The 22,471-nt window shown below is 38.3% G+C and overlaps 1 protein-coding gene and 1 long non-coding RNA gene across 5 annotated transcripts in view; one reads left to right on the top strand and one right to left on the bottom strand.

Annotated features, from left to right (window-relative positions):
* Positions 1–8,080, top strand: part of si:ch211-151h10.2 (uncharacterized protein LOC567699 homolog) — a 13,830-nt gene extending 5,750 nt beyond the window's left edge. The window contains exons 4-9 of the mRNA XM_017722564.2: positions 238–358; positions 2,409–2,548; positions 3,337–3,517; positions 3,872–3,955; positions 4,089–4,184; positions 7,489–8,080. Of these exons, the coding sequence (XP_017578053.1) occupies positions 238–358; positions 2,409–2,548; positions 3,337–3,517; positions 3,872–3,955; positions 4,089–4,184; positions 7,489–7,773 (907 nt within the window). The 3' untranslated portion in view covers positions 7,774–8,080. The remainder of the gene's footprint in view (positions 1–237; positions 359–2,408; positions 2,549–3,336; positions 3,518–3,871; positions 3,956–4,088; positions 4,185–7,488) is intronic.
* LOC108442499 overlaps positions 1–22,471 on the bottom strand; it is a 23,789-nt gene extending 1,318 nt beyond the window's left edge. The window contains exons 1-7 of one of the 4 annotated variants that reach the window (XR_005130444.1): positions 22,347–22,471; positions 21,509–21,608; positions 11,229–11,266; positions 8,788–8,906; positions 8,077–8,252; positions 7,487–7,602; positions 2,538–2,593 (exon numbers count right to left, since the gene is read on the bottom strand). This is a non-coding gene — a long non-coding RNA (uncharacterized LOC108442499). Of the gene's footprint in view, positions 1–2,537; positions 2,594–7,486; positions 7,747–8,076; positions 8,253–8,787; positions 8,907–11,228; positions 11,267–21,508; positions 21,609–22,346 lie in introns of all 4 variants that reach the window. The other 3 variants (XR_005130446.1, XR_005130443.1, XR_005130445.1) reach the window with 3 other exon arrangements.

Below are 22,471 nucleotides of genomic sequence, written 5' to 3'. Positions count from 1 at the left end.
GCTTGCCATAAGTTGTCGGCTTGAATGTTTTACAGATTATGAGATTGATATCAAAAGAGTGATCTAAGAGATTTTGTCACAAAATACACAAATTTGTTTGGCATGAAACTATGAGATTTGGCTGTGATGTGTGAGTCATGGCTAGTGTGTGAGACTCGATGCACATGAATGTGGGCCTTGTCTTGTGATAGGTTTTCTCTATGTTATACTTGTGTTCTTTATCTTTGGTCTCTTCAGTCAGCAACATCTTGTAGCTATGGTCAGTGCTCTGCTGGATGGCATGGTGCTCTCCCTTCTCCATGAACCCCTGTCAAACTCCAGTCTTTCACAGATACGTGGCCTGCTCACCAGGCTTGAGGTCAGTGACATCTCTCTAAATATTGTAGCTTTCTGTGTGTACATTTTGTTACTCTTGGGGCATTTTTGGGTGTTGTTGCAAGACAGAGTAAAAAGAAAACTAAAACTAGGCCAGTTGGCTTTTAAAAAACAGCCTGAATGAATGTTGTATCAATGTATCTTTGCTATCTAGGTAGTCACCAATAGGTTGGTCAATGACAATATGAAATGAAACCTGTTAAGCATAGTTCATCAGAGCCAATTCAGATGTGCTGGTATCAGTTCATTCCATTTGTATAGGTTCCCTTGCCCTTGCTGAAGCGTAAAAAGAGCCAGCACAAGTGAATAGGAACTGATAGTACAGTTGGTAGCTTGACCTATGCACTTCTTATTGTTATAATTTTTATAAATGGAAAACAGTGACGGCAGATCTATGCCTCTTTACTGAAAGGGTCACTGTTAAACTGCTACATATAAGGTGAAATATATGTTAATATGTCTGTTATGAGCCTCACATATAACTCAGTGTCTTTCAAGCCCCAGATGATCGTGTTTAATCTAGAATAGTGTTCATGCAAAACACCCTTAGCTTAGTGCTAACATGCTACTAGAATCCCATAAAAGTGCTAGCAGAAATTAATATTATTGTAGAAGTGTTTCGCCCCCCTCTTTTTTCACAGAATTTTGTCAATGAATGCCTGAATTGTAGGCCTAATTTACCCTTTTAAAACTTTGTCTGTTGTTTTCTGAAATAAGTAGTATGGACATGCATTAAATAGTAGTAACATCTGCTGCAGTAGTATTCCATTTAATCAGTGTGGAACATAAATGATGCACTTGTTGTTTCTGAGTTGTCTGGGTGGAGTGCAAAATTCTCAGTAGCTTCAGGCCATGCAGTGTTTATTTTACTGTTGATGTTTTTTTTTTTTTTGTAGCATTAATGGAATGAGTTATGCTATGACAGTCATTAAGCTGTCAGTCCACTGTCTCTAAATACATGTCTGAGAGGTACTGAGGACACACAGTGTGCTTTCCCACACCCTCATATGAATGCTAATCCTTGAGATGACTTAGACCCTGTAAATCTGGCCTCCTGGAAGTTGAATCACTTTCTCTACTTGAGCTTTCAGCGGTAAGAGAAAACTACTCTGCTTGTCATAGTTAGACAATTTGGTTTGATACAGCTGATGATAGTCAGATATTTTATTTAATACAGCTTGCATGACATACACTTATTGTAGACATATCTCAGCGCAGTATGGTGTTATTTCTGACATTCTGTGCCAAAAATAAAGCAGAAATGTTTCCTATCAGGGCCGTTTTAGTCAAGCTTACTTTAAAAGTGCTTGGCAGCTTGTTGTTTCTCTGTATGTTACACAGTGGCATAAGTAGGATCTTGCAAAAGAATATTAATGGGCCCCATGTGAAAATTACTTGCAATGAATTAATAAGAGAATAATTTGCTTGTTTACTCCATATTGCTGTGTAAACCAAGCTATGCATGAATCATGAATATAAATTTTCATTGGCTTGTTCACACTGCCGTTATTAATGCTTCCATTCTTTCCAGGAGATTTTCTTTCAGTTTTTCAGAGAAATCTTCAGGAATTTTATCCACACCTCTGAAGTTCAGTCTTAGAAGTTGGTTGCATTTTGTACCTCTCACAATATGCATAGTCACAATTACAAATTTAGACTCAACAGTCCATAAAACCTCATCTGAAAGGTCCAGTTTTAGTGTTCTAGTACAAATATTCTTCTTTTTTTTGTAGTTTATTGACAGCTACACATCCTTGACCAAAAGGAATTTGTAAGCCAGCTAAGGTGTGTTTGGGTTGTTGCTTGTGGGAATGTTAGTGTCTCTTTAACACCTTAAGATGGATGAAAGAATTAAAGTTGCAGTAAGGTGCACAAAACACTGAACATATTAAATACTTACACTTATTGGTATATTGTAGGGTGTTTGCCCAGGTGGGGATTGAACCCCAGTCTACAAGGCAGAGGTGTTAACCACTATCCCAACATGAGTGTCCCTAAGGAAAGCTATTATTCTTCTATTCTCTTTCTGTCAGGCTGTGTCTCAAGCAATCAGTGAGAGCAGCTTTCACAACGGGCAACAGCTACAGGACAGTGATGAGGAGGGAAAAGTGAGTGACGAAGAATCTTCATTGAAAGAAAGACTCAAACACGTCTGCACTTACCTGCAGGACAGGTGAACCCTGTGCCACCCACATGCCTTTTGCCATTTTGCTGTTGTCTGTAAAAAGAATAAGTACAGTTTTTATTGACATAAATTATTTGATTCCTTAATAATGTCATCCCTATTTTATTAGGGATTTATCCCTACATCCATGTTTTAACATAAAGGATGGAAAAATGCGTTAATGCATCGATCTGAATGTTGTAATTGCATATAGCATCAATTATGATAAATCATAATGCAGTTTTAAAAATATCTCAGTACACAATATACATTGATATTTAATTTTTATGATGTTTTAACAAGTAAGAAGTAAGAAAAAAAAAGTGGTGCCACATTTAACAAATGTGATCAAAAACTATGTACAGTAATTTTTATTCAGTGATTCATATACTGTCCATATCCAATAAACAGGCCCAATAAACAGGCCTAATAGTGTTTTTTTTAATCAAACACGCAGTTAGTCAATGGTCTTTATATACTGACAAAATCCATGACATGCTTAGGAATGCATACTGTTGATAGAATTTAACACAATAATGATAAATATTGTCATACTGTGTAGTCCTACATAGTGTATTGTCTTGGTTTTCCTTCATCCACTACCATGTAAATAGTCTTTTCAGTTGTATTGTTTAAGAATAGTTCTGCATCGTACCAAAATTTAAAAGAATCATTGTGACATTTCATGATGCATCAAACTGTTGCCTAAAGAATAATAATCTTTAATAATTTAATAATTCTTAACATTTATTCTTTAGCATTTAATATTAACACCTCTTTTCTTCTTTCTCGCTCAGGGTGAGTGTGCTGCAGTCTCTTCTGCAGGTTCAGGATAATTATGGTGCATGCGTGGCTGATATTCAGCAAGGCCTGCAGGTTCACTGGGAGCTACTGGAGAATCTGCACACCAGAGTGACCCTGAAGTCTGAGAAGTGCCAGGGACTTGAAGATCCACACACTGTCCTCTTGGATACCGAGGTAAATCAGTAATGAAAATGTTTTCCTCTCCAAGAAGAGGAAAATGTTATGGAGATATGGGCTCCTTGTTTTGGAGCCCATATCATGAAAAATCAATTCTCTCGCCTCAAAAGCCTTTGATGTTATATACAAGCAGTGCTAAAATTTCAAAACATATCACTCAGGGAAAAATAAATTTCAAGAGGGTATCTGTCAAATTTCTGAGGATATGATCATTAATCTTAATTGGCCTCCAAATTTTTGTGTACAAATGCGCTAGTTACAAACATATAAACCTGAATAGTAAAGTATAATATGAAAAATGATACAGCAATAGTCAAATGAGAGTTTAATGTTAGTGCATCTATGTTTCAGAACCTCCGCACACAGCTGGGTCTGTTCAGGAGTAGGGTTCAAGAGTGTCAAACACACCTAAACACCAGCACACAGCTGCTTCAGGTGAAAAATGAACATTACACACCTAGACTCGTATGTCCTTAAACAGATGCTTTTGCTCTCTCTCTGTTTCTCTCACATACATAAAGCCATCATTTAGTCCTAGAGAGTATGTTCTATGTTCCCTCTTCTATAGGAGCTGGAGAGTAGTCAGCAGGTGCTGGCTGACACTGTAGGCGAGACACTGGAAGCTGCATGGACCAAACACTTTTTGCAGTGCAACACTCAACAGGTACACAGATGACTAAAAATAAGTTGTATTATAACGTGAATGTTTAAATGAAAAGTGAGATTTATGCTACCAACCCACTTATCCCAAATGTAGTCGTGTAGAAATTTTTGGTATCTGAGGTTCACTTCTTTAGTTTCACACTGGAGCTTCAAAACTAATATATGCCTTGATGATCCCAATTTTGAAGCTGTGGAGTTTTGTTGTTCTTCTTGTTGTTAACCTTGTAACATTTAGCATGACAATGAACCAGTAAAGAAAAGCAATGATGATGTATCAGCAGTCAATTGTAAGAGCTGGAGTTGCATTTTAAGCATTTGAAGTCGTTTACTACTGTGCTTATATACAGCTTTGTCTGCCATTTTTACGGATTTGAAAAAGGAAATGCGTCAAGTTACAATGATTTCTGTGGAAGTTCTGCTTCCGAATCGAAACTTGTGTCCACTTAGATCCTCATCCTAATGAAGGCTCATCTAACATCCTTCACTTGAGCAAATAATGTAATGGAACAGCCCTTCCTTGCTGTCAGGGATTCCCCTGAAGGAAAATGGCAAGGCCAAGTGGGCAAGGGCTTATTAAAACTGGTACTGAAATGGGAAGTAAGTAATGAAAGTTGACCCTTGAGTGGAGTTAATATTGTTCATCAGCATTGTTCACAACAGTAGTGATAGGAACGAGCCATTCCTATTAGATGTGTTTTTAATGCCTCTAAAAACTACCTCACACAATGTTATTACATGATATGATTACAAATACTTTGTTTGATGCCCAAGACATTACTGTATAATAGTTTTAAGATTTTGGCCTAAAACATGTATACAGTGGTGTGAAAAAGTGTTTGCCCCCTTCCTGATTTCTTATTCTTTTGCATGTTTGTCACACTTAAATGTTTCAGATCACCAAACAATTTTAAATATTAGACAAAGACAACACAAGTAAACACAAAACGCAGTTTATATATGAAGGTCTTTATTATTAAGGGAAAAAGAAATCCAAACCTACAGGGCCCTGTGTGAAAAAGTGATTGCCCCCTAAACCTAATAACTGGTTGGGCCACCCTTAGCAGCGACAAGTGCAATCAATCATTTGCAATAACTGCCAATGAGTCTTTTACAGCGCTGTGGAGGAATTTTGGGCCACTCATTTTTGCAGAATTGTTGTAATTCAGCCATTGGAGTGTTTCCAAACCACCTTTTTAAGGTCATGCCACAGCATCTGAATCAGATTCAGGTCAGGTCACTCCAAAGTCACAAATAGATGGACAGCCATTCTCCTTCAGGATTTTTGGTAGACAGCAGAATTCATGGTTCCATTTACCACAGCAAGTCTTGAAGCAGCAAACATGTAGCATGTAGCAAGTCTTGAAGCAGCAAAACAGCCCCAGACCATCACACTACCAACCTCATATTAATTAGCCTACCGTCACAACAGATCCACCTCGGACGCAGTCGCTGCAGCAATTCACTACTCCCTCTCCCACCTGGAAAACAAAGACTCCTACATCAGGATACTCTTTGTTGACTACAGCTCAGCCTTCAATACGGTCATCCCTCACAAACTCACCCACAAACTCTCCACACTTGGCCTGCACCCCACCCTCTGTGACTGGCTTTTGGACTTTCTGACTGGCAGGCCCCAGTCTGTCAGGATCAGCAACAGGACTTCAGCCAGCATCACCACCTACATCGGCACTCCACAGGGCTGCGTCCTCAGCCCTATTCTCTACACCCTGTTCACCCATGACATGACTGTGTCGCCTCCCACAAGGACAACATCATCCTGAAGTTTGCTGATGACACAGCAGTGATGGGACATATCACTGGTGGAGATGAAGCAGCCTACAGGAGGGAGGTGACCAGACTGGTGTCATGGTGTGATGATAACAACCTCATCATGAGGACATGAGGAAGGAGAGGAGACCTCATCGGCCACTTTTCATCCGGGAGCTTGAGGTGGAGAGGGTGAGCAGCTTTAAATACCTGGGTGTCCACATTAGTGAAGACCTCACATGGTCACTGAACACCAAGCAGATAGTCAGAAAGGCTCAACAGCGGCTGTATTTTCTGAGGAGGCTGAGGAAGTTTGGGATGTCTCTGGTGATCCTCAGCAACTTCTACAACTGCGTCATTGAGAGCCTCCTGACCAGCTGCATCACCATGTGGTACGGCAGCTTGACCGTGATGGATCGTAAATGCCTACAGAGAGTGGTGAAGACTGCAGAAAAGATCACCAATTCTCCACTGCACTCTCTGCAGAACATTTACAACCATAGAGTCCAAAGGAAGGCTGCCTCCATCATCAAAGACATCACCCACCCCCAGCACGGTCTGTTCAAACCTCTGCCCTCAGGCCGGAGGTATAGGAGCATGATGTGCAAGACCTCCAGACTAAAGAACTCCTTCTTCCCCACCGCAATCAGAGTTCTGAATCAGAAATAACTATTCACACTTCGGTCTGCCAGACTTGGGTACAGACGTATGATGTGTATCCCACTGGTAAAGAACTCTTTCCTCAGGAATAACCTGCAACTACTGCCACTTTAACTGTAGCACATGTTTACAATCGTACTATTGCCCTTTACTATTCATTTCTGCTGCAGATAATCATGTTCCCGGCAAGGCACAGCACTATCCATCCATATCACTGTAATTTATACATTGCATTATTTCTTGATTAATATATATGGTTGTATATATACTCTTTTGTATTTTTTAATGTTATATCTGGCATTCTTAGCGAGGAGCAAAGTAAGCTTTTCATTGTATATAAGGAAACCTGTTTCCTGAACTTGAACTGTTGGTATGAAGTTCCTTTTCTAAAATGCTGTCTCATTTCTACGTCAGAGGAGAGGTGAGGTCATCACTTTTTCACACAGGGCCCTGTAGGTTTGGATTTCTTTTTCCCTTAGTAATAAAGACCTTCATTAATAAACTGCATTTTGTGTTTACTTGTGTTGTCTTTGTCTTATATTTAAATTTGTTTGCTGATCTGAAACATTTCAGTGTGACAAACTTGCAAAAGAATAAGAAAGCAGGAAGGGGCAAACACTTTTTCACACCACTGTATGTTGTAAGGCAAAATAAGTACGCAAAGTAAGCTTCATTTTTTACAATTTCACATCAAACCACATTATGCCAATGACTTTACATCTCAACTATTGAATTATGTAATATAAAAAAAAAAAACCCCTGAAATTTCACTTAAATCCATATGACCATAAGGACTTTAAATCCAATGCATTATTCGTGACCAAGATTCAAATAACATGCAAACGTAATCATTCCAATTTGTTTACCATTACTCACAGTTTGAAAAAGTCCATGAGGATTTCATGTCCCTGGAGCAGCAGACTCTGACCTTTGTGACACACCTGAGAGGCCTCAGAGTGTCCGAAGAGGAGAGTAAAGTCAGCTTGCCTGTTCTGGAGCAGAGTCAGAGTGCTCCATCATCACCTGTTTCAGCAGTACCTGTATACAGTGTCGCTCTGACTGCAGGAAATCCCGTCCTAGACCCTGATCCAGAACCCCCACCCAAATCTAGCTCCAAATTCTCAGCCATGAACTGCCTGCGTGGGGTGAGACGGAGGAAGTGAACTTGTAACTTTGATTTTGAGAAAAAGATTTGTCAGTGTGTCTGTTACGTTTGAAGTGTGTGCTCGGGAGTAAAGACTTGCTCAATGACGGGAGATGAATTTTGAAATGAAAATCTAATTAATAGCAAAATCACATGTACTGTGCAAAAGTCAGAGACCAACATTCACTTATTTATTTTTCAGGTTTTTCAATTATATGAGATTTCTGAGGAGAGTAGATATAAGATTCACCTGTATAAGGAAGGAGAAAAGAAATTCAGTGAAAAAACAGGAGTTAACACACACACTCACAAACTCACTTACATGATCTATGCCGCTTATAATCCTGGGTTGCTAGGAGTCTGTCCCAGCAGTCATTGGGCAGAAGGCAGAATACTGGACAAGTCACCCTGGACAGGTCACCAGTCCATCACAGGGCAGAGATACAGATATGTACATTCACACACACACTCACACGTAGGGGAATGTCTGTCTTTGTACTGTGGGAGGAAACAGAACAAATGGAAAAAAGAGATAAAATGGGATTTCTAACAACAGTTTGCTAGGCAACCAGAGCTGCTGTCTGTGGTCTTTGAGGATTTTTTTTTGTAGATCTGAGGCAAGACTGGAATTTGATTTTGAATCTCTCAAAATCATACTCAGTTCCTGCTTCAGATCTAAAAATAATTCTCAGGTATTTATTCAACAAATTAACAAATCAATGCTATGAATCTGAAAGAATGTGTAGTTGTTAAGAAGCTAATTTGTGAAAAAAAGAGACTAAGAAAATTTGCAAATCAAGCATAGAAGCTGCTAGTCTTCTCAGAACAATGCAGACCTCAACATCATTGAATGTGTTTTGGGATTTTTTGGGATCGTGAGAAGCAGAAAATTTAACTTCTAAGGCTGAACTTTGGAGGTGTGAAAGCAAGTTTCAGAAAAAAAGAAATTATATGTATGTGTTCTTGAGTCTTTCTGACAAATATGTTTTCTGCTTTTTTTTCCCCAGGCAAAAACTGAATAACTTGTACTTACTGGCCGTTTTGACTGGAAAATTCCAGTTGATTGTTGGCTGTGTGCTGTCCATGTCTAGTGCTCAGCAGTCACTATAGCTGCAGTGTTCCTAATTTGAAATATCACACTGCTGGATACAACTAAATTGTAAGACAATTAGAAAGATATATATCTGCTTTAGTCTCTAAATATAAATAAATATGCCAAACAAGTAAACTGTGTTTACAAAGTGACTATACAAGTTATGTATCAGTTCCATGTGTTCACATGTTCAATACCATTCAAAAATTTGGAATCACTTGTCAGGTTAAAAATTGTTATTTAATGATAACATATAGCAACTTAGGTCTATATTTAAATATTATAAACTGTAAGCCAAAATGTAAGGTTTAGTTACAATTTAAAGTATTTTATATATAAATATATATCTATGTGTAATATATTGATGGATTTATATTTTTCTGTGTATTTTCAAGTGATGTTATGTTTATTTATTATTACATATATCTATGTGGAAAGCAGTCTGCTTTTTCATTTATTCCATTTTAGTCAATCATACTGATTTACTCCTTTTTAGTGTTAGATTTCATTCTGTTTTGTTGGTTAAACACCTGGACTGCATTGCTGTTGCTCATACCTCTCACTTTCTAGTTTTTAGACCAAAATGATCACAAAAAGAAAAGAACAACACCTTGCAAACTTCCGTTCTTACACTGATAAATGCTGGATGTACAAAAATGTTACACTGCAGTTCTGTACTTGGGTTTTCGTAAGAATTATGTTCATCTCACAGTTTGCATTATTATAAACCACCACGAGGAGGCAGACTTTAACCACACTTTAGCAAACCCTCTTTTTGGCTAAAGCACTGGGGTATGTTTCCCATCTGTCCATATTTCAGCCAGAACTCTGATACAGATTTTACACAGTCATTTTTCTTCCCACTGAGCACAGTGCAGCCAAACTCTTTCCACCAAATCAGCTTTATAGTGGGAAAGAATTTGCTCTAGGTCTGTAAATGTGTTTCAGGGAAAGATGAGTTTTATCTGTGAGAGCTAGGGTTTCCCCACATGCTTCCTCTCATGGTTTTCTGAAAAATCTTGATTTGGCTGCTCATGACGAGCTCTCAGAGTGTTTTAAGCTGTGCATACTCAGTCAAAAAGAAAATAATATGCATAAGGGAAAATACTGGTAGTTTAAATAACTGTATAAAGTGATTTACGCCTGTAGCTACTGTTTCTAATAGAGATTCAAGCTTTTCTTTCCTTTTTTCCTTCACACAGTTGGTTTATAATATGTACAGCCAATGTCAGATCAAAATTTTTTGTTTTTTTATACTTTTTACACCACTTGGTAAATGCAGCCCTTTACATGTGAACATTTCATGATAAACAGACCAATAGACGTATTTCAAAATTACTTGAAACAAGATTGTGTAACATTTGTGTAGCTTAGAAAGTTGATCATTTTTTTGCATCACCTATGAAGTTACCATTTTACAGATTTTGTATTTAATAGAATAACTGACAGATTTATTGATCATTTGGAAAGTGTTATACAGCCTGTAACACACTGACCCTTTTGACAGCAAGGTAGATTGTTTACAATTGCAACATATTTCATTACTTACACTACAACTGTAGGTGGAAATATGATTTTTCTATATTCATTTATCTGTTTACAACATTCATAGTGAAAAAGTATGTACATAGTTCATATTTTCCATAATATGTGACAAGGTGCATGTCTACCAACATAGCTGTAATTGTGCCATGGGACAGGTGTAACACTAATTTGTTATACTGTAATTTGGCCTATGGAATAAGCCAAATTTATCTCAATACACATTATCTTTTTTTTTCCCCTAAATTGTTAACGGTCATACATATATTTTTTTTTAATGCGTAAGAGTTCTGTATTTTTCCACACGCTGCAAGATACAGACTAAATCTTTTTTGTATTTTTTTTTTTTAAATTGCAAAAATCACCTTATAAAAATAAATAGTGTTAATAATAAACATAACAGCAGCAACAAACAACAAATGATTAAACAATTAAAAAAATAATAACAGTAAATATGTGCTATTTGAATTTTACTGTTATTGATTTTGTTATTGTTATGGAATATTATTGTTTTGTATTTATCTGTAACTATTAAACCTGGAGTGTCTGTAATGTAAGAAAATTAAATTTTCCAGTATCTTCATAGTGGAGATGTTTATGTGGTTGAAACTTAAGCTCAAAGAGGATGATACCATGTGTCATACCTATGATAAAGGCACTTAAAATTTCTGTCGCCAAATAAAATTGTGTTAGTGTTACAATTGTCCTTCTGTTACAACTAAACTCTGTGTACCCCACACCTGTATGCCCAACTAATAATAGACTCTAGTCTAGTTTTATTGAATGTTAATGTTTATGTTAATGAGAGGCTCCAGAATGACAAAGAAACTATCACTGACCTTTCAAGGCCTTCAGCGATGCACAACACAATGAGAGACTGGGCCGGAGGTGAAAAGGGAGGAGGAAAGGAGAAGAAAGGAAAAGTGGGAAAGAGGGGCACAGAAGGTCAGTGCTGGAATCATATCTGTTATTACTAAAAACTGAGCAGCCTTCTGGACCCTCTCTGGAGCAGCAAGCCCCTTTGATCCAAATTCAATTACCCTCACCTCCTCTGACATTGACAGATCATGTGCAATCACTTAGTGATAGGTTATGCTATACAGCTCAGTCAACTGAAGAAACTGGCTTAAGAGTTTCTTCAAAGGTGAACGATACCAGCGATACATGTTTCGGGAGATTTTGATTTTCCTTCAATAACCCTCCTTCCCCAAGCCCCCCCCCCCCCCCCCCCAAGTCTGAGGGAGGGATGGTTTAAACATATCGATCTTTGCCTGAGCTTGTTATTCGAGGAGCCCTTGCCAATGACATTCCAACATGTGTGAAACGTTTATGGGGTGGATAAGCCATTTCAGTACTTTTATGGAATTGGATCTTGAGCAAAGGATGAGATCAAGAGCATATTTAATGCTAAGATGTGCACAAATCTGTCCAGCAGACACTCTGAGAGAGTTTGCTTTAGCCGAGCAGAGAGCTAGACAGCTTATGACTGTGCAGCACTCGAGCTCTCTCTAAACCTCAAAACCACAGCTTAACTAGAGACAAACATGTCCAATTTAAGTAAGAATATAGAGTGTGCATAAATGGGCGTTTTTCAGTGGCTTGTTTAGTGAACTGCCTAATTGATTGTTTTGTGGCCCCCTTGCACCTGTTGTTCCCTATCAGGCTGGAGTCTAATTGAAAAGGGTGGGCAATGCCTCGTGCCCAGGGGGCTTCTTGGAGGATTGGAATGTGTGCTTAAGCACTGCAGGACAGGAGCTGTCACAATACCGGGCATGCACACACATAGTGAGAGAGGGAGGGAGACTGAGCATAAAGGTTAAGGGTCATGAAGTGTGTGCAAAGTTACTTCAGCAAAATTATTTCATCCTTTTGTTTGTCATGTGATTTTTCTATTGCTGCTACTTGATTCTGTATTATGGCCTCCTTGTAGCTCTTGGTTCCTATCAGGCTGGAGTCTAATTAAGTACACAAGTATAATATGTGTATTTAATAAGCTAACACTATTTATTTAGCACCTAACTAACTTGAGTGATCAATAAAAGTCTTGCTGCAAGCTTATGGTGTAACTATCTAGCAGGGCTGTTCAATTCCAGAAATTTTGGAGTTGACTCTAATTCCAATTCCAAGTGATGGGAATCGATGGAGTTGATTCCAAGAGTCGGTTCCACATATTAATCTATAACCCAAGACATAGAATGATATCTGGCAAAAATGTGCCCTATATCATTTTTGATCTTAGTATGGAAATTGGGCAGGCTAACATTAGCTAAATTAACTTGGCTGAATAAGTAGGGCTGGATTAACTGTACCGGATTCTCCTTCGGGTGGGCGTTTTGGCATTGGCGGCATTGGCAGTGTTGTTTGATTGTAAGCCATGTTTTCCACACAAATGTTTTCCACTCTGTCTAAAGTAAAATACAGCTGAGCTATGGATGTGTGAGTTGTGGAAGGTTGTATTTTCATAAAGGTTGTTTTTATACTCTTGCACTTTGTGTGTGCAGGTAGTGTGGAATCGAGTCCAAATCACTGGAGTCAATTCTCAATTTCAAAATGTATAGAATCAAATAATTTATTCTTTTTGAGTTTGACTCTATCTAGGTAATATGCTTAAATATGAAGTCTGCTAGGGCGGCACGGTGGCGTGGTGGGTAGCACTGTCGCCTCACAGCGAGGAGGGCCTAGGTTCGATTCCCTGGCCGGGCGACCGGGGTCCTCTCTGTGTGGAGTTTGCATGTTCTCCTCCGGGTTCTCCGGTTTCCTCCCACAGTCCAAAGACATGCAGTCAGGCCAATTGGACGTGCTAAATTGCCCCTAGGTGTGAGTGTATGTGTGAGTGACTGTCTGTGTCTGTCTGTCTGCTCTGCGATGGACTGGCGACCCATCCAGGGTGTATCCTGCCTTCCGCCCGAAGACCGCTGGGATAGGCTCCAGCACCCCCCCGCGACCCTGACGGAGAAGCGGCTTAGAAAATGGATGGATGGATGGATGAAGTCTGCTATGTTCATTGAAAGAAAAGTGACTGGTGGCAGGAGCATGCTAAGGAAAGCCTGTGCCAAAGTTTCGGATGTAATGCAATCATTTGGAATGTGTATTCAAAATACAGAAAGTGTTTGTATTGTGTTACATTTCAAAGGTAAGTATTCAGAATGCAGGTCATTTTTAATACTTACCCACTAAATGAAACAAAGAAAGAAACAGCATTAATTCTTGTTTATTAACCATTTTTTAAAATCAGCATGCAACATGTAAATGTCATTACTTGAAAGTCATATAGCTACCCATTTTATAGTCAAATTTGCAAGATTTTGTTAGTGGGATATGTTGAATTGTTGGATTAGTTCATGAGATGGCTGTGGGATTATATGGTCAGCAGAGGACTGAAGCAGCCGATGAGAGACAAAGTGTATATGTATATGTATATGTATATAGCCATCCAAATCATTGACTTCAGGTGTTCCAATTTCCTCCATGGCCACAGGTGTATAAAACCAAACACCTAGGCATGCAGACTGCTTCTATAAACATTTATGAAAGAATAGGTCGCTCTCAGGAGCTCAGTGAATTCCAGCATGGTACCATGATAGGATGTCACCTGTCGTGTCAAGTCCAGTCGTGAAATTTCCTTGCTACTAAATATTCCACAATCAGTTGTCAGTGGTATTGTAACTAAGTGGAAACGATTGGGAATGACAGCAACACAAAGTGATTAGGCCAAGTAAAATGACAGAACGGGGTCAGCGGATGCTGAGGCACATAGTGCGCAGAGGTCGCCAACTTTCTGCAGTCAACCGCTACAGACCTCCAAACTTCAGATCAGTGCGAAGAGATTTTAATTGAATGGGTTTCCGTGGGCAAGCAGCTGCATCCAAGCCTTACATCACCAAGCGCAATGCAAAATGTTGAATGCAGTGCTTGTAAAGCAGTGGAGACATGTTTGCTGTTTGGGGACGGACCCTTCCTGTTCCAAAATGACTGAGTCCTGACTTCAACCCGATAGAACACCTTTGGGATGAATTAGAGCAGAGACTACGAGCCAGGACTTCTCATCCAACATCGGTGTCTGATCTCATATATACACTTCTGGAAGAATAGTCAAAAATTCCCATATCACACTCCTAAACCTTGTGGAAAGCTTTCCCAGAAGAGTTGAAGCTGTTATAGCTGCAAAGGGTGGGCCGACATCATATTAAACCCTATGGATTAAGAATTGGATGTCACTGAAGTTCATATGTGTGTGAAGGCAGACAAGTGAATACTTTTGGCAATATAGTGTGCGTGTGTGTGTGTGTGTGTGTCTGTGGTGGGGGGGTGATAATAGTGAATATATAAAATAATAGTGCATTTTTCTGTAACTTCATTTCATTAACAGTGAGGAACAGTGTGAATAAAATTATAAAATTACAGAGCTTTTCCCACTTGCCTTAACATTATGTACTCTACATATGTTGTGAATGTGTGAACTATGTTTTTCATATATTATAATGAAATATGAACCTGAAAACATTTGGGACAGTGTATTCAGAATTCAGTCATAACAACTTTAAAGTATTCTGCCCAACACTGCATGTGGCAGTTGCCACTGACATTGAAGAGAATGATATTTAACATGTTGATTTAAAAAACATGTGCCAGTAAAGAGTGAGACCTGTCTCTGATTTCTGTGATGTACTATTGAGGTATGATTTTCTTATTAAAAGCTGATACAGGAAGATAAAATTGTTGAATTTATTTTAGGTAGTTTAAAGACAATTGGACACAGTTGGGGCTTATTATGGCTGAAAGTCCTGACTAATCTTAGAATTAGTTATGATTTATTCAGAATATTTGCAGCTGAATTCATGGAAAGTTATAATCCTTTGCTTACCTTATGGGTATTACAGCACAGCACATAGAAAGGCATCTCCTTAAATTAGGAAGTCAGTCCCCTACTTGATCCTCAAAATGGCAGTAATTATCCAGTGTGATATCATGCAATTCGCAAAGCTGTCCTCACAGCACTGAGTTTCTTAGAGAAACACAATAAAAATTTCCAGCAATGTTTATACTCAATCGACCATTATCAGATTTGTTTAAATCAGTACTGGTACACACTCTAATTTGATGCTGTGGGATTGTAAAGAATAGCAGTAAAAAGCAGTGAAACAGATGGAACAAGACATCTCCTCCATGTACAAGGCAAAGCAGAGAGAAATTCCCCTGATAAAGTCCTAGCTTTGGCATAGCTGATATGTGAGCTCAGCTGTCTGGATGTCCATCCTCCAGAGAGAGCCAGGTTATGCTAGAAATGTGTCGATAGACACCCACCACAGCACTCACAATGGGCACATCTATGCCAGACTATGCAATCTTTTTTAACATTTTTTTCCAGAGAATAACATTTATATTTTATTTGCCACACTGAAAAAAGTAATGTATTGAATGTACTTCCACAATAAAATGTTAATATGTTAACAATTAGTCCATGCTACTTCAGTCTGAAGTTTGGATGCAGTGTTGTTTCAATGTGTATGCTGTATGAGGCACTTTGTCTGCTGATTCATGTCTGTGTGCATTTGTTTGGTTTGGTAATGGTTATGATCAAGAGAGCTGAACTCAAACAAGATTCTGGGCTTAGAAGGAAACTAGATACGTGCCCTGCTGCTGGTTCCGAAAATATTGTGTGCTCTAAAGGTTAAGCCTCTTCTAAGCCTGAAAGTGCTGCTAGACTGCATTCTGCTATTGCAGAAAATTTGGACCATACATACTATAACATCTAAATTTGGACCATACATATTATAACATCTCCTATAATGCTAATATATATCAGCAACCATATGAGATTTCTAGTATTATGTTAGTGCTAGGCTAACGGTGGGGCACATGAAAATTTTTTTTGGCTTTTTTAGACTAAGCATGGTCTTTTGAAGCTTGCATGATGTATCTAGGATCTCAAGAAGGCCTAGAGTGCTGTTTTTGTGATTAATGTGAATCAAAACATGATAGGTGATTCCAGTGAGTTCCTAATTATATATGTGGATAATCTAACACAATCTTTCTGTCCTGTTCCTACAGAGCCCCGGAGGGATCACGCAAAAAAAAAAAAATTAGACCAAACATTTTGCAGTTTACATTTACTTTTACATTTTACAGTTTACATTTACAATTTACATTTTCTTTTATTCGTGGCCTCGATTTCTTAAATCATTCCCTCATTTTCTTTTAAATGTGCATACGTTTTCTTTACTTTGTGGGTACGTTTTTGTTTATTCGTGGTCATGATTTTCGTTCTCTCGTTTTCCTTTCTCGCATCTCTGAAAACTTCTCCACGAGTTTCTTGTAAAATGTCTCTCAATGTTCAACTTTTTACGAGGTTGAAGTCACTCATCCTCTAGCTTCTCATTCAAATTGTTAATTTTAACTTTAAACCTTAAATGGCGCAGCAGGGTGGAACGGGAGAATTCGAATGAGAAGCAGGAGAAAGAAGCTGAATTCATTTTCAGGAGTTGCTGCAGATTAAGCATATCAGGAAACCAGTGATTTATAAATGTAAATTCATGTAAAGTATGCTCATCTCCAAATTATCGATCCGTTTCGTTATCTCCATTGCTTTGTGATCAACAGTCAGTCTTCAGTGTTAAAGGTTGGTGAATTAGCAGTTATGTTAACTAGAAAAATTTTGTTCTGCTGTGGAGCCACAGCAGCTCTGCAGCAGTGCAGATTATTCAGGCCTGATTCTCACCCCAAACAGAGCCAGAGTCACTGATGAGGATTTTGAGGCTAAAGTGTTGTTGAAGTTTAATAAAGACTCAATGTTATGTCTGTACATACACTGATCAGGCATAACGTTATGAACACATCCTTGTTTCTATGCTCATTTTTACTCACTGCTGTGAGGGCCCATGGGGGTCCTGACCACTGAAGAACAGGGTAAAATAGGCTAATAAAGTATGCACAGAAACAGATGGACTACAGTCTGTAATTGTAGAACTACAAAGTGCAGCTATATTGTAAGTGGAGCTGATAAAATGAACAATGAGTGTAGAAAGAAGGAAGTGGTCATAATGTTATGCCTGATTGGTGGATCTTGCTGAAATACTTAAATTGGAGTAGTTTTATTTCAACAGTTGACAATGTTTTGCACAAAATTCTCTGGTTTGTATTCAGTTATTTTTATTTTTATTTATTTTTTTTTTTTTTGTTTAACCTGTCATGTCTGGCAATTTTTCGGAATGGTAATCCGAATGTACTGATGTACCAAACATATTTGTTTTCACAAGAAAAGCTCTATAGGTTACTAAAGCCTATTCTTGTTAAAGTTGGTATTTTATTTGTTTGGCCAGGCCTGACAGGCAATAAAAAAGAGGACAGGAAAGAAAGAGAAGAAGGGAGGAAAAAAAAAAAAGATAATAATAATAATAAATCATAATAATGATAATTAAATAAGTAAATAAATAAATAGAAAAAAAAATTCAGTTATTTTTGGTGATGTTTGTTAGGAAAAACCTGGAGTGATTGACTTTGCATTTAGTCTTTATTTTTGTTGGATATCACACCTTTGGGTTAGAGTTATATCTTTTTATATATTTGCAACTTTTCAACTGTATGTTTCTTTCTGGCACAGGATTAAATGCTTTGAAAGAACCTAAAAGTAGTGCACTACTTTTCAAAAAGTAGCTAAAAAGTAGCCACTACTCTTTCTGGAAAAGTAGCTAAATTGTAGCTAGTAACACATTTTGAGAAAGTTGCTACAAAGTAGCTAACTACTAATTTTTCAGTAGCTATCCCAACCCTGGTCTGATTTTGATTTAGGGGTTATGAGGAAACTGCAGCCCGTTTTCACAGCAAACGGCCCCAGGTTCATCAGTGCAGCTACTATTTGGTGGTGAAATGTAGAAAGACAAACTACAACCATAATTTTCACTAAACTGCACTTTCTAATGATCATATTACTGAGATACAGATGCAGCCTGACTGCATCTGTATGATGCATGCTGATCATTTCTTCTTGTAATTGTGTGATGGTCTCTAACACCGCCATTTCACCGGGAGCAGAAACATTTGCTGTGAAGAGAAGCTGCAGTTTTCTCATAATCCCCAAGTCATCATCTCATCAATCTAATTCATCAAAACCCATCAGACAGTGTCAGGGAGCTGTTATCAAAATACACACTACGTGCATTCAGTTAAAAATAAAACATGACAACGATAAACAAAATGAGAGAACGATTTAGAAAATCATGATCACGAATAAACAAAAACATACCCATGAAGTAAAAAAAAAATGTTTTGCAGTTTGTATGCATGTTTTCTTTTATTCATGGCCACAATTTCTTACATTGTTCTCTCATTTTCTTTTAAACTTGCGTACGAACTGCAAAACGTTTGCTCAAATTAATGTCCCTGTCAGTTTAAATTGTGGGAAAGGTATCTTAAATATATATGTTTTGATTGACAATTTTATGTTGGGCAATCCCACATCTTGATCCTTTTATTTCCATCTGAAACTTAACAACAGAATAAGCGTGTTACTACAATACTTGCAGAGTTTAAATGCAACAAGCCTGATGATTCTATTAAATAAAAAGAAATAAAAATGACATGTATATACTTGTATTAGTATTTCATGATTTTTAGAAATCAATACACTGTAAAAATGATTCAATGTTTTAACTTGAGTAACTTAAGTACATTAAGAAGGGAGTAACCCAGTTGCCTTAAAATTTTGAGTTCATTCAACTTCAAATAATAAGTTAACAGGATATCAAAAATATTATTGCTCTGTTAACTTACTGTTTGAAGCTCCCAACTGTTAGACAGTAACATTGTGCTGGACTAACTTAATGATGGCATTTTGAGATATGGATTACCTGCACTCACTGTCTTTTGTTAGATGTAAGGATTAAACTTTCAGTTTGTCCGGCACAAGGATAAATCTGTATGAAGACTTTTTTTAAAACATGCACTACAGCATTCATGTGTGTAACTCAGCAGTTGTACAGTGTACACACAATGCACAGTGTATATTGATTTCAAATGGATTTTTATAGACTTGTTGAAGCTAATGTTAATATCTGTGTGTGAAATCTTTGCTAATGAATAAGATGGTTTTCGTAGTAAATGATAGTCCATCCATCCATTTTCTAAGCTGCTTCTCCATCAGGGTCGTGGGTGCTGGAGCCTATCCCAGCAGTCATCGGGCAGAAGGCAGGATACACCCTGAACAGGTCACCAGTCCATCGCAGGGCAGACAGACAGACAGACAGTCACACACCCACACCCAGGGGCAATTTACCATGTCCAATTGGCCTGACTGCATGTCTTTGGACTGTGGGAGGTAACCTACGCAGACACAGGGAGAACATGCAAACTCCACACAGAGAGGACCCTGATCACCTGGCCGGGGAATCGAACCTAGGCCCTCCTTGCAGTGAGGCAACAGTGCTACCCACCACGCCACCGTGCCGCCTAAATGATAGTTGCTGTTTAAATTTTAAGAGCAGATGTGTGGTTTTAATGTGCATGTAAAACTGCTTTGTTGCATGAAGAGTTTTTAAAGTGTGTTGACATTTCTAGCCATGGAGAGGCTAAAGGTCTTAGCAATTATTGCTAAAAACTCTTGGATACAAAAAGAAAACTCAAGCTACAGATGTGTGCAATTAGCAAGATGGGAGAAATTCAGAGAGCAAAAGGCCATAAGCTGCCAACTTATTATAGATGATTTTATGGAGCCAAAAGTAAAAGGACCCTGATATGGCTGAGTTACGGGACAGTAAGAAATGAAATGATGTGTATTAGGATTTTGGGATTTATTTTTTGTGTCTCATTTGGTGAGGCTGTACACGCTTTAGGGAAAGTATGCATGCACATGCATTCTCATGTCTATCCACATGTGTATAAGGGGAGAACATCATTAGGAAATGCACTGTCTGCTTCCTGTTTGTGAAAAATATTTAACATATCTAAGACAAGAACAATTTACATCTGTCTGGCTGGCCTCCTTTCTTCACCCCTACTGTCAGCACCATTAATTTGGATTGTAATAGGAACCCCTTTACTTTTAAGTACTGACTCTTTAAATGTACAGGGCCCATCGGCGTGCCCAAAGTTTTAGCACACACTTCTATAATTTAAGAATAACTCAGCTAGTTTGCACTGAAGTTCCTGTAATTACTGAATAATAGCCCTTAGTATGCAATAAGCCTGAGATTTTAAGAGGTTAATGAAGACAAGTCTAATTCCTGTCCAATTAAACATTTAAAAGGCCCATATCACAGAAACACAAAATTTCCTTGCTTTTTTGAATGAAAGAGTTTGATGTATTATGTGAACTTTTCAAAATGAACAGTTCATTCCTTAGTCCATTCAGTCTGTATATGGAACTTAAGTGAAAAACAGACGCCACAAAAATCACTACTATTCTACCTATGGCAGTTTAGCCCAACTCATTCATGCTAACGTGAAATAGACCTAGAAATAAATAGAAAAGGCATGCAACATGTATTATCATATTAAGGCAGATCAGATTGTGGTATGGAGTCCTTTGATTTTATCTTCTTTGGAAGTTTCCTTTGAATTTTCAGATTGCTGACAACTTTTTTCTTAGTGCATTCAGCTAATGCAACTTGCTTGAAGCATCAGGATGGCTTTCCCAGGCTTTTTTCTATCCATGGCTAATAGACATTCTCTCCCTCTCTCTCTCTTTCTTGCTCTCTTGCTCTCTCTATCCTCTTCATGTATTCGATGTGTGAGGCAGGGTTCTCAGTTAAAGGCTAAACAAACAGCTTGGCCTCTAGACAAAGCCTCTGCCACCCTGACGCATGGCAGTGAAAACCCCTCAATGCAGTCCCCCCATCTCCCCTCTTTCAGGGCCTCCTCATCTCACAGAGAGAGAGAGCAGAGAGGGAGGGAGAGGAGGACGGAGCATTGTGATGCCCATTCAGAGATTGTCAGCCACTTACAAAGGCGATGGCCTGATGCTCAGGGTAAATCAGGAGTTAATGGACTTCTTTCTCAGGACTGCAGAACATGACAGAGGGCGTGTGTGTGGAGTTGTGCGTGTTTAGAATGTGTATATGTTTGTATGTATGTATATAAGCGCTTGCATTGTTTAACATTTGTGGTGTGCATGTTTCCTACTTACATTCCCAGCACTCAGGGTCCTTATAGGTTCAACCTGGTTGTTAGAAAACTGAGCGGTGAAAGATAAACACTGGCAGGATCTCATGGTTCACCAGCTCAATCTGCATAACCACATATGGTTAGACAAAGATCATGTAGTTTTTCTCTAAAAGGACACACAGAGTTCACAGCACAGTGCAAATACCAGGTTTAGCATAAGAATCTGAATTTGTTTGCTGGCCAATTTAATGCAACTGTTAAAAGTCTGAAGTTATTACTGTCAAGTTACTATAAAAATCTGTTTCCAAAAAGGTTGAGACACAAAATGTAAATGAAAACAGAATGCAATGACGCACAAATCAGTTAAATCCCATAATTAATTAAATATAGTACAAAGACCACAGAGTTAGAACAGAGTAATGTTATTTGTTGCCTATTTTTTATTTTTTGATGAATATATGCTTAATTTGAATGTGATGTCAGCTACACTTTTAAAAAAGTTGGTACAGGGGCAACAAAAGACAAAAGTTGTGTTAAAAAAAACATCTGGTGCAGCATCTAACAACTAATTAGGTTAATTAGCAACAGAGCAGTAACATGACTGGGTATAAAAAGTGCATCCCAGAGTCTTTGAGAGGTAAAGATGGGAGGGCTACACCAATGAATTTTTGGGCAAATAGTACAACAATTCAAGAGTAATATTTCTCAATGTAAAATAGTAAAAAACTTGAACATTTCATAATCTCTGGTACAATCTGGAGAAGTCTCTGTACGCAAGGGAAAAGGCTGAACAATGTAGTTATGTTAAAAGTCTGGAGGTAGGAGCACAGTTGAAACGCCCTATAAATTCACATCCTCACCTTCTTTTCCCTTAGCGAAGTGTTTGCAATCTCCACCACCACCCCATCTCCTCCCCATTCCTCAGTCCTGCATCAGTCCTACTACAGCTATGAGGAGGGTTCTGGTCTTCTAGCTACAGGCAGAA

The sequence above is a fragment of the Pygocentrus nattereri genome, chromosome 7 (genome assembly GCF_015220715.1).
Source record: "Pygocentrus nattereri isolate fPygNat1 chromosome 7, fPygNat1.pri, whole genome shotgun sequence".
Taxonomy (NCBI): Eukaryota; Metazoa; Chordata; class Actinopteri; order Characiformes; family Serrasalmidae; genus Pygocentrus; species Pygocentrus nattereri.
The sequence above is the reverse complement of the archived record's forward strand: the minus strand, read 5'-3'. Positions and strand labels throughout refer to the sequence as shown.